Source organism: Nicotiana tomentosiformis, chromosome 8 (genome assembly GCF_000390325.3).
Source record: "Nicotiana tomentosiformis chromosome 8, ASM39032v3, whole genome shotgun sequence".
Lineage (NCBI taxonomy): Eukaryota > Viridiplantae > Streptophyta > Magnoliopsida > Solanales > Solanaceae > Nicotiana > Nicotiana tomentosiformis.
Genome location: NC_090819.1, coordinates 9,395,284 through 9,407,756, shown reverse-complemented (window position 1 = coordinate 9,407,756; position 12,473 = coordinate 9,395,284). Strand labels below are relative to the sequence as shown.

Genomic DNA, 12,473 nt, shown 5'->3' with positions numbered 1-12,473 from the left:
TGACAAGCATTTCAAAGTCATAATTGAAATAATAAATTCATATATGACTTCAATTTCCTGCTGCAACACTTTTTATTTGACATAAGGTTGTTATTCATATTTTCACACATCACTAATAATTTATGTATTTCTGTACATTCCCAAAAATGAAATTAGCCATTGAAACCGACATAATGTCCAAGACATTACTTCTGGTCAATGCTGCAGCTTTGTATCTTATACTTTTGTGGTATTCTGACAGTAATATCTCACGGCAGGCTGTAGACTGTTGTTGAGGTGAATAGAGCACATATGAAGAGAGGCCCATTAGTTGATAAGTAGTACTGGGCCTAATATGTACAGCCGGCCCATTAGTATATTAGGCCCATTTTATAGCATGGGCGAGGGATTAATCTTGGTAACAGATTCATTTTTATACAGATGATGAAATAAAAAATATTCCTCTTCTTCTCTCTCATCTCACCCGATCTAGGGTTTTCTTTCTTTTCATTTCTTTCAATTTCTGCAAATAATCAACTTAACATGGTATCAAAGCGGCATCATTGGAACGATCTCGACATCAGCTATCGTCCGATCCTAACTTGAACGATGTTTTGGAGATTTTCTCGGTGCGGTGATTATTCGCCAGTGGAAAATTAGGTCTTTACTTTCATAATTTCAAATCTGAGTTTCGATACTCTCTATCCTCTCGATTTTGTAGACGATTAGTAAATCTTCTCATCTTCCTGATTGCATGTTTGATTTGGACTGATTTCTAGGGTTCATTTTAAGTATTGGAACCAATATTAGTCTGGGTTACATCTACTATATATTCACAACTCCACTGCTTCTTTGTTGTATTTTTGTTGTTGAATTTGCTGATTACAATGAGTAATAACACGAATTTGACTGAGGACCTTCATGGTACCACGACTGATTCTGAAGGTTTTAGTGAATTCACTCTTGATCCTTGTCACCCTTTCTATGTTCACCCATCGGATAGTCCTGGTAGTCAATTAGTCACCATTCTTTTTAATGGAACTGGCTTCGTTATTTTGCGTAGCAGTATGTTGACATCTCTCTCAGCTAAAAACAATTAGGGTTGGTAACTGGTAGGATACCTCAACCTCAACCTCATTCTCCTTATTATCCTTTTTTGGAGCGTTGCAATAACATGGTCAAGGCTTGGATTACTAACTCCTTGACTAGAGAAATTGATGTGAGTGTAATGTGTTTCAACACTGCTAGTGAAGTCTGGAGAGACATAAATGATAGGTATGGTCAGTCAAATGGTTCCAAGTATATCCAAATTCATAGAAAAATTAGTAGTACCTCTAAAGGGACATCTGATATAGCTAGTTGCTTTACCAGAATGAGGAGTCTCTGGGATGAGCTCAATTCTGCCTATGGACCAATATGTTCATGTGGTGCACTTCCTAAATTCATTAAGAACTAATACATGTTTCAGTTTATCAGTGGGTTAAATGAGTCCTACTCCACAGTCAAAAGTAGCATTTTAATGATGTCTCTTTATCCAAGCATCGGCAAAGCCTATTCACTTTTACAACAAGATGAAAGTCAAAAGGAAACTAAGTCCATAGCTCCTGGGTTTTCAGCTGATTCAGCAGCCTTATTCTCTGCTTCATCTGGCATATCTTCTTCCACCAATAGGCCATATAATCAGAGGGTAAATTTTGAGTCTAAGAAGTCTATTTCTCCTGTAACTTGCAAATATTGCAAGAACCCTGGGCACAGTGTAGAAAAATGCTATAGACTCCATGGGTTTCCAGCTGATTTCAAGTTCACTAAGTCCAAGAGATCTGCTGCATGTGTTCAAGTGGGGGATTCTTCTCCAAGAAACTTGATTGCTACTCGCATTAGCAACAATTCTTCAGACTCTGCTTATGGATTCAGCAAGGAGCAATATGAACATCTCATGACTCTCTTCCAACAAGCAAATATTTCTTCCGGTTATCCTCAATCCACTTCTTCTGGAGAAAATATTGGTTTTGCCAACTTTGCAGGTGTGTGCAATCTCCCTGTAAATCAGTTTCCTGCAGTAAATTCTGTTATGCATTCTTTGTCTGCTCAGTTAGGAAGAATTCCTTGGAGTTTAGATTCAGGTGCCACAAATCATATGACCCCTCACAAATAGTTTTTACACAATATTAAACATCTACCTTCTCCTTACTTAATCACCTTACCAAATGGGTATAAAGTGAAAGTTATTTCTACTGGATCCCTACATATTAGGCAGGATATAACTTTACACAATGTTCTTTTGGTTCCTTCTTTTCAATTAAATTTAATTTCAGTCCATCAACTCCTTTGTCAATTGAAAGGTCTAGCAATCTTCAGCAGTTTCTCCTATTTTCTACAGGGCCCTTCTCTGAAGAGGCCATTGAAAATTGGTAAAGCTGCTCATGGGCTCTATTTTCTGCTACCTGATATGGTTATCCCTTCATTTTCTTCTAATGCTTCTTGTTCTATTGTTTGTAATTCATCTACAACAAAGGTTATCCCTTGTTTTCCTAGTTCTACTTGTAACTCATCTAGTATTATCAATAAAATGGATCTAATTTGGCATCAAAGGTTAGGCCATATGCCATTTCATAAGCTGAAATCTATTCCATGTTTATCTACTCAAGTATCGTCTAAACAATTATTTGTATGTTCTATTTGTCCTATGGCTAGGCAATAAAGACTACCTTTCTATGATAGTCACATTCATTCAACTGTACCTTTCCAGTTAGTCCATATAGATATATGGGGACCTTACCACACTAATACATACAATGGTTTCAGATACTTCATTACATTGGTTGATGATTTTACTAGAGTCACCTGGACACACTTATTATCTTCCAAAGGCAATGCCCTTTCTGTTATCAAAGCTTTCACTATGATGGTCAAAGTCCATTTCAAGTCTTTTATTCAATCTTTTAGATCAGACAATGCTTTTGAATTAGGTAGTAGTTCAGAGGCTATATCCTTCTTTGTTGATAAATGGCATTTTACACCAAACCACTATACCTCATACCCCACAACAAAATGATGTGGTTGAAAGAAAACACAAACGTCTTTTGGAAACTTTCAGAGCCCTTTTGTTTCAATCTAAACTCCCTACCAAATATTGGGGTGATTGTGTGTTAACTGCAATCTACATTATCAATAGACTACCTTCATCTGTTTTGACTAATGCTACTCCTTTTGAAAAACTACATGGAACTCCTCCTACATATGATCACCTAAGATCATTTGGTTGTCTTTGTTTTGCAACTACCCCTAAATCTGGAAGAGACAAATTCCAGTCTAGGGTTGTTGCCTGTGTTTTCCTGGGTTATCCCTTTGGATAAAGGGGATATAAATTGCTTAATCTCTCTACTCATTCTGTATTTTTTTCCAGAGATGTAGTTTTCCATGAACACATCTTTCCCTATTCCTCTGCCCCATCTTCTTCTATTTTCCCTTCTTATTCTGATTCCTTTGAAGATCCTCTTTCATTTCACTCCTCCACTGCTCATTTACCAACTCCTCCTGATAATATTTCTGTTATACCTCATGAATCACATCCCGATCCTTCTACTTCTTCCTCCCACCATCAAGAACCACCTGTTATACATGTTTTTTCCTCTGTCTCTCCTCATCTCAATGCTCATGTTCCTCCTTCTAACACCTTGCTTGTTAGGCATTCTACCAGGATTTCCAACCCTCATTCCTACTTGTCAGATTATGTCTGTTCTTCTGTTCTTTCTGCCAACCCTGTCTCTATAAATTCCAAGGTTTTCCACTACTGAGCTACACCTGCAGGAACCTCAATATTATCAGTAGGCTGCCTCACATCCTGCTTGGCAAGCAGACATGCTAAAAGAGTTCCAAGCTCTTGAAGCTAACCATACTTGGGATATTGCTCCTCTCCCCGCTCATAAAAAATTCATTCCTTGTAAGTGGGTGTACAAGATTAAACATAAATCTGATGGCACTGTTGAAAGATACAAAGCCAAATTAGTCATAAGGGGTGACACACAAAAGGAAGGGATAGATTATAATGAGACTTTTTCCCCAGTTGTTAAATTCACCACTATCAAGTGCCTACTCTCTCTTGCTGCTAACAAGGGGTGGACTATTTATCAACTAGATGTCAACAATGTTTTTCTTCATGGTGATCTCCATGAAGAAGTTTATATGAAGCTGCCTCCTGGTCTAGTGGTTTCTAGTCATTCTTCCTCCTCTTCTCCACTAGTTTGCAAGCTCAAGAAGTCTCTCTATGGCCTCAAACAGGCCTCCAGACAGTGGTTCTCTGAATTGTCTGAAGCCTTGTGTTCCAGAGGTTATATTTCCAGCAAAAATGATTATTCATTGTTCACAAAGTCCTCTGGTGGCTCCCTGACTGTCTTAGCAGTGCATGTAGCTGATATCTTATTGGCAGGAGATGATATTTCTGAATTGGATGCTCTTAAGGCTTTTCTGGATGCTACTTTCAAAATCAAAAACTTAGGTTGTGTTCACTATTTCTTGGGTTTGGAAGTTCTCCAACAACCCCAAGGTTTCTTGATGAGTCAACACAAATTTACAAATGATCTATTGGAGGAGTTTCACTGTGATCATTTCACTCCTGTCAATAACCCACTTGACCATTCCATCAAACTATCTTGTGATATGGGGGAGCCCATTTCTTATCTTGGCATCTATAGAAGGATTGTGGGCAAGCTCAATTTCTTATGCCACACAAGGCCTGATATTGCATACTCAGTCCAACAATTTAGTCAGTTTCTTCAAGCTCCTCAAGTTCCTCACATGTTGGTTGCTATACATGTTTTGAGGTATCTGATGAATGCTCCTGATTTGGGTATTTTCCTTCCCAAGTCTACTGATCTTTCTCTCCAAGCTTACTCTGACTGGGCCACTTGTGCCCAGACTCGAAGGTCTATCACTGGGTATTACATTACTTTAGGGGGCAGTCCTATCTCTTGAAAAAGCAAGAAACAACCTACTATAGCTCTCTCATCTGCTGAGGCAGAGTATAGAGCTCTACACAAAGTGGTTGCTGAGATTTCATGGCTTGTTCGACTGCTGGCTGATCTTGGGTTGGTTATTTCCAGTCATGTTCCTGTGTTTTGCGATAGTCAAGCTGCTTTGCATATAGCCAAGAATCCAGTCTTCCATGAACGTACTAAACACATTGAAGTTGATTGCCACTATGTTCTGGATAGCCTACAATCTGGTCTCATCACTTTACATCATGTTCTTCTTCTGCTCAACTTGCTAACATTCTCACTAAGTCCCTTCCAGGCACCACTCATCATCATTTGCTTGGCAAGCTTGGAGTGTCAACACCCTCAAGCTTGGAATGATAAGTAGTACTGGGCCCAACATGTACAGCTGGCCCATTAGTATATTAGGCCCATTTTATAGCATGGGTGAGGGATTAATCTTGGTAACAGATTCATTTTTACACAGATGATGAAATAAAAATATTCCTCTTCTCCACTCTCATCTCACCCGATCTAGGGTTTTCTTTCTCTTCATTTCTTTCAATTTCTGCAAATAATCAACTTAACAACTGTTGCATCGCAATCTTCATTCTGATTCAAAGAGAATAATTTAAAGCAATATCAAGATGTGAAACAACAATGAAAATAACTACTAGGAGTAGTATATATATCAGCAAATTTACTAAAATCAATCATCAGATGAATTTGAGGTGATGCACTAGTGTAATTCTCTAAGCTAGTATTCAGTAACCCTGTGTAGTAGTAGGCTACATATATATTATGTATACACGATACTCTAGCATATACAGCTTGAGCAGTATTCTCTCCCCAATCATCTAGGGACAAGTAAGCAAGCAATCTTGAGAAATCAAAGGATTTTGACGATCCAAAGTCTCCTTGACAGAGCGATAAAAGAGCAGCCAAGATGAGGAAGGGGAATGCGAGTCCAACGAGAATGTCGGGTTAGGAGTAGCAGTAACCAAATCCAGAACAGAAGGCGCTACTGGTCTGAGCGGCTGAGGGAAATTGAAAGCCAAGTTATCTACTTTGTGTTCATAAATCTTGCCATTTCGATCCAGTTTATAGGTAGAAGTGCCCTGGAACTGGCCTTTGGCTTCCCAGGGGACACGAGGTATACCCGTCAAGTTCCATCGAATCAATATCACATTCTCTGAGGGTTGCCAAATCCTCATTACTTGCAGAGATATCTCTCTGAACAGAATTCTACCATGAAATCTCAATGCCCAAAAGATCAATCTGTACCTCTCAATACCGTTAAACGTGTTCAATGGGTCTACAAATGTGATATCATCCCTGTCAACATGAGCAAAATCATATAATCTAGTTCCTCTTTCTTTTAATCAATACAAAAATGAGCTAAAGTAAGTACCTGTATATGTCGTAATTGAGGTCTTTGGTGAAGATTAAAGGAAGGTCTTCGCGGAGAGTGCGAACAGCTAAACCCAAATTAACGTAGAAATCGTCGTTGTTATGGTCATTATTACGTTCCTTTTGCAAGGAAGGAGGAGCTCTGTTGACCTGGACAACCCTAGCAGACGCAGAAAGGAGTGGGACGTCGAGGAGGAGCTCGGAGGAAGAGGCGGAGGAGAGCGGAGACAGGTGGTGGTGGTGGTGGACTACGGGGAGTTTGTCTTTGGAATGGAGCAGATTAGTAGACAGATTTGGCAAAGTATAGGCCATATTTGCAAATAATAAAATGGCTATGAGTTTCAGCTTCAATGGCGGGGATAGGGGTCTCTCTCTTTCTTTCTTTGTGTGTGTGTGTGTGTCTGAGGGGGAGCCAAGTGTTTAATGGATGTTTGAATGGAGATGCCGTTTCTTCTTTTTCTCCTTTTTGAAACTAAACTAAGGCCATATAGTTTTTTTGACCTTTTTTTTTCCTAGTTTTTGACTTCCCCTCCCTAAATAATAGTCTCCCCTTGACCTTTACACCTTGTTTGGATGGTCGTTAATTATTGTATTATACCGTATTGTTACTTTAAATATGATATTTATTTTGATTGTTAATTAGATTTTATTATATCGTATCGTTAAATATTTATAACGACGAAATGTTCCACTTTATGTAACGACCGATTTGGTGTGGTCACGTCGTTACCTTGTCTTTTATCTCTCAATCTCACCCTTGGTTATTATTAAATAATTTTATTTTATTATTTACCCTACCTTTTTATATATCGTGTCATAATTTTTTTTTATAATATTGCAAGTTTATTATTCATATTGCTGGTGTGTGATATCATAAAACGGCGACAAACGACACAATCTATCCAAACATTGTATTCATCAAATAATACAGTACAGTACAATACAATATAATACGATACATTATTAAACGATACGTAACAACCATCCAAACATGCTTAGAAGTCTTTACAAAACCAAACAAAAGGTACAAAATATCAGAAAATATGAGATTCCCTAGCGTTTGGATATAGATTTAGTTGGAACTTGAAAATGAGTTCTTGAAGTTGTATTGAAAAATAATTTTTGGAAGTTGAAATTGTGTTTGCACGCGTATTTTATTGGAAAAAACTTGAAGTTCTTTGAGTAGAAGAAAAAAAATTACCCAAAAATTGCCCTAAACCAGATTTTAAAAACTTGAAGAAAAAAAAATATTCCATGAAAAAATAGCATTTTCAAAAAAAAAAAACATTAAAAAAAAAATGTTACCAAAAAGTACTCAAAAATTCCTAGAGAAAGAATATTCATAAACCTCAACTCTAGTATAATAAATACAAATGCAAATTCCTTGCTCCTTATTATTTGTGAATTTTGCTGTGGAGGAATTTTATGGAAAGGCATGAAGTAATTATCCTCTCGAAAAATGAAACATGAGATTAGGAAGAATTGACAGCTAGAAAAAAGGCAAAGAAAGCAAAAAAGTATGTTATGAAATAAAAGCAATTTAGTAAAATATGAACAAGAACAAGTTATGAAATAAAAGCAATTTAGTAAAACATGAACAAGAAATAGAGATAGAGAGAAGGAAGAGTATTTTTTCTTCAATTGTGTGTATTTTCCTATCTATTGCAAGGCCTTTATATAGGCATGAAAAGTGAAGAAAAATATGTCATTGAATATGTCATTAAGCATAAAAATATGTCATTGAATATGTCATTAAGTATTTAAGAAGATCATGGAGGAAGAGTAGACATCCACCATAATTTAATTTTTCTTATAATACTCTCCCTTGGATGTCCATAGATAATGTGCCTCAATAAAACCTTATTAGGAAAAAACCCTATGGAAAAAAATCCTAGTGAAGGAAAAAGAGTACACATGTTTAGAAATACGTCTTTTGGTTACCTCGTTAAAAACCTTGCAAGAAAAACCCAGTGGGACAAAACCTTGTAAGGGAAAAAGAGTACAACACGTATTAACTCCCCTGATGAGAGCATCAATTCACATCCTTGAGCCTTCGCATCTCAATCTTGTACACTAGTTTCTTGAAGGTTGACGTCGGTAGATATTTGGTGAACAAATCAGCCATATTATCGCTTGAACGGATCTATTGCACATTGATATCACCATTCTTTTGAAGAGCATGCGTGAAAAATAACTCCGGTGAAATTTTCTTTGTCCTATCCCCTTTTATAAATCCTCCCTTCAATTGGGCTATGCATGTTGCATTGTCTTCATACAAAATTGTGGGTAGTTTGTCACACTTCAAACCACATTTGTCTCGAATAAGGTGTATTATAGACCTCAACCATACACATTCTCGACTTGCTTCATGAATATCAATTATCTCAACATGATTAGATGACGTAGCCATGATTGATTGCTTAGTCGATCGCCAAGATATGGCAGTGCCTCCATATGTAAACACATAACCTGTTTGAGATCGAACCTTGTGTGAGTTAGATAAATACCCAGCATCGGCATAACCAACAAGATCGGGACTGCAATCATTGCCATAAAATAATTCCATATCGGTAGTCCCTTTTAGATACCGCAATATGTGTTTGATTACATTCCAATGTCTCCTTGTAGGAGCAGAGCTATATCTTGTTAAGACATTAACTGAAAAAGTTATGTCAAACCTTGTAATGTTAGAAAGATATATTAGTGCATCAATTGCACTAAGATATGGTACTTCGGGACCAAGAAGCTCTTCATTATTTTCACGAGGTAGGAATGGATGTGCTTTATCCATATAGAATCGCTTTAAAATCTTTTTAATGTATGCTGATTGATGAACAAAAATTTTATCTTTCATATACTCAATTTGTAGACCAAGATAAAAATTTTATCTTTCCAAGATCTTTCATTTCAAATTCTTTCTTTAAATAGTCTACTACTTTAGGAAGCTCTACTGCTTTAAGAAGCTCCCTAGGAGTTCCAATGATATTTAAATCATCAACATACACGGTGATTATAACAAATTTAGATCCATATCTTTTTATAAAGACACAAGGACAAATTGAATCATTCTTGTAGCCTTCTTTCAACAGGTACTCACTCAGGCGATTATACCACATGCGCCCTGATTATTTCAATCTGTATAAGGATTTTTGAAGCTTTATTTAATAAATTTCTTGGAAACCTTAATATGCTTCAGAACAATTTAAATCCTTCAATGATTTTCATTATACGCATATCACGTTTTTCTTGTATTGCCAGATTAAAACCTGAAATGGCGACATCCACCACAGGAGAACATGTCTCTATATAATCAATGCCAGGATATTTACAAATCTTCTTGTGACACAAGTCGTCTTTATGTCTATCGACTTGACCTTTTTTCGCACAAGAACACATTTATACCTCCACTGGCTTTATACTTTCAGGTGTTGGGACTATCCGTCCAACTTCATATTTTTCAGGTGAAATCAATTTTCATTGCGTATTTTTTCATTTGGCCAAACTGTCCAAATTTCATGACAGATTTGAGCTCAAGATCCTCGTCAATATTAATAATATTGAGCGCTACATTATATTAACAATATCGTCGACGATCATTTTATATCGGTTCTACTATTACCCAATAAAGACATAACTTATTGAGATCTTTTTATCTTATTATTTTTAGGTACCTGAGCCTCTCCCATGAGGTCTTATGAAGTGTTATGTCGTGGTGCTCTTTTAGAGCACTTGCCTCCTTATTATGACCATCTTGAATATTTGCTCCTCTTCTTCTTCAAGGAGTTTTATCTTTGGAACCGATTAGTCTATTATGCTTTATGCATGCCATAGACTCTATTCATTATGAACTTTATTTTATTTGGAGCATTAGCAGGCTGAATATGACATTTAGCTTTGGGTCAGCAAATACGCCTGGCAATATTTTGCAAATGAATTATCACTTGAACGTCAAGTTCACATTTTCTCGTATGAGGATCTAGATGTACTCATAATAATTCATTACATGCATTACTTTTTCAGCTGCCCATTTTCTTCCCTATTCTTGGGATCACCAACATATATCCCTAGCCTTATTTGGGGATCCATCTTTGTGCATTGTGGTGGAACAATTAAATCATATAGCACATTCATATTTCTAGATGGAAATTATTTGGTTCCTGACCCTGAACCGATTGTGATAGGGAGAACTTATCATAACTTGGCTAGATGCGTACAAGTGCTGTTGTATATTAAATAATACATCACATACCAAATTTTATTTTGGCAGTTTTGTTCTCATAACCAATGGTTTAGATATAATTGGAGGCATACAATTTCTGCTAAACCAACTTGGATTTAAACCAGTATTATCAAGATAAATCATCATAATTTATATTCTGGAACTGTGCTCTAATAATTTGAGCAATCAATCTTGCAAAAGCCAAACTGCAAGTTGATAACAAATGCACATGTTACCATGGAATAGATGCATCTATTAAAATTATATAATAGTAAACGGTCCACATGGAAGGTGACTGGGCCCATATATTTATCACCTTTTATTCGTTCCAGAAATCAAGGGATTCAATCCCAACCTTAACTGGTATATCATGAGAATAAGCAGCACAATTGTTGAAGAATCTTATATTTCTTCAATATATGCCAATGTAATTTTCAATTAATTTTTCGCATCATAATTGAACCGAGATGGTCAACCGGTCATGCCAACTAATATTTATTTCAGTAAACCTCTAGTTTACTTGTGGCTTGTGATTGCATCATCATGCTTATACTTGTGTAGTACAAATAGAAGAAAAGTCAGGTAACCTTTCATATTTACCCGGTATGATTATAGTAATATAAAGATATTCAATCTTCTTTTCATTTATAGTCTCAATATGCCAACCACTTTGGCTAATATATTTGTAAATCAAAATATTTCTTTTGAGACTTACTACAATATTAATGTCATGAACAATTTGATTCATCCTGGTAGTAACAAATTAGTTCTTTCAGAGCTCTTAACTGCTTTTGTACTACAAGATCTTTTGTCACACCATCCATATAATGAATGTCTCCTTCACAAAGAGAATCATATCATAATAATTGTCATGTTCAAAATCATCATAAGCAAAATAATTTCTTGCTTTAATTTTGCTTTTAATAACTTTCATAAGGCATGACAAAATATTTTTGGCGTATCACCTGTATGCGACCAATGATATATTCATGTAACTACACAGTAATATTCATTATCTTTCTTTGTCTCAAACCTCCCTTAGAGGTGAGTTGTGGTATGTATCCAATCATGCATTGCACGTCTTTATTCATTACTTTTATTACATACTGCTACATTCACCTTCAGGAATGAGTCTGCATTCTCAATGCTTATCACAAGTCACATTCTCTTTAAAAAATGGAGTATAATTATTGTGACATGCTTTATAAATTTTTCATACCATTTTGATGGTAAATATTTCCTTCACCTTTTTGAAGGATTACATCGAGAACCCTTATTGTTCTCCTTTTATAGTTACCATAATGAAGACAAATTATTATTTCGTCCCTTGCCATGTCTTCGTACATTCATACAGTCATGAAAAATTATTTTATCGTCTTTCAAACTTATCATATATTGTTGCCACATTCGCTTCATTGAATGGAGCATATCAAGTAGGGTGGGCTTCATGATTCTTTCATCGATATTGTGCATTGTGACTCAAATCCAATGCCTTACCCATATAAAGGCATGTTAGGCAAAATGTGTTGGGACTCAAACCCAACTCTTATCATTATAGTGCACCAGAACTTAAATATGTCTTAACTAGTTGCATAATAGGCCAAAGTACAAGATTAAATTATCAATCTTGTGGTCAGAAACATAAACAAAATTAGTTATAACAAGATTTAAAAATATAACCACTTTTTAAGGTTGTAGGACGAAAACGTTTCATTCCTTCTAAGTGTTATCACTTTTAGATTTACGTGAATTCAAATAGAAGTGCATTCAAATAAATACTAGATAATCTGTTAGAACACTTACCAATTTTGTAAACGATAAACCAAATCAATAAAGTAAGAATAAAGACTAGGACTTGGAAGCATATATATAATTCATGTAGTACTTCCAGT

General features: G+C 36.0%; 1 protein-coding gene across 1 annotated transcript; it reads right to left on the bottom strand.

Annotated features, from left to right (window-relative positions):
- Positions 1-5,613: 5,613 nt before the first annotated feature.
- On the bottom strand, positions 5,614-6,829 carry LOC104092009 (uncharacterized). Its single transcript, XM_009597481.4, has 2 exons — positions 6,364-6,829; positions 5,614-6,287 (listed from the first exon to the last, which is right to left on the bottom strand). The coding sequence occupies exons 1-2, from the start codon at positions 6,672-6,674 to the stop codon at positions 5,810-5,812; spliced, it is 789 nt and encodes a 262-aa protein (XP_009595776.1). The 5' UTR covers positions 6,675-6,829; the 3' UTR covers positions 5,614-5,809.
- Positions 6,830-12,473: the final 5,644 nt, after the last annotated feature.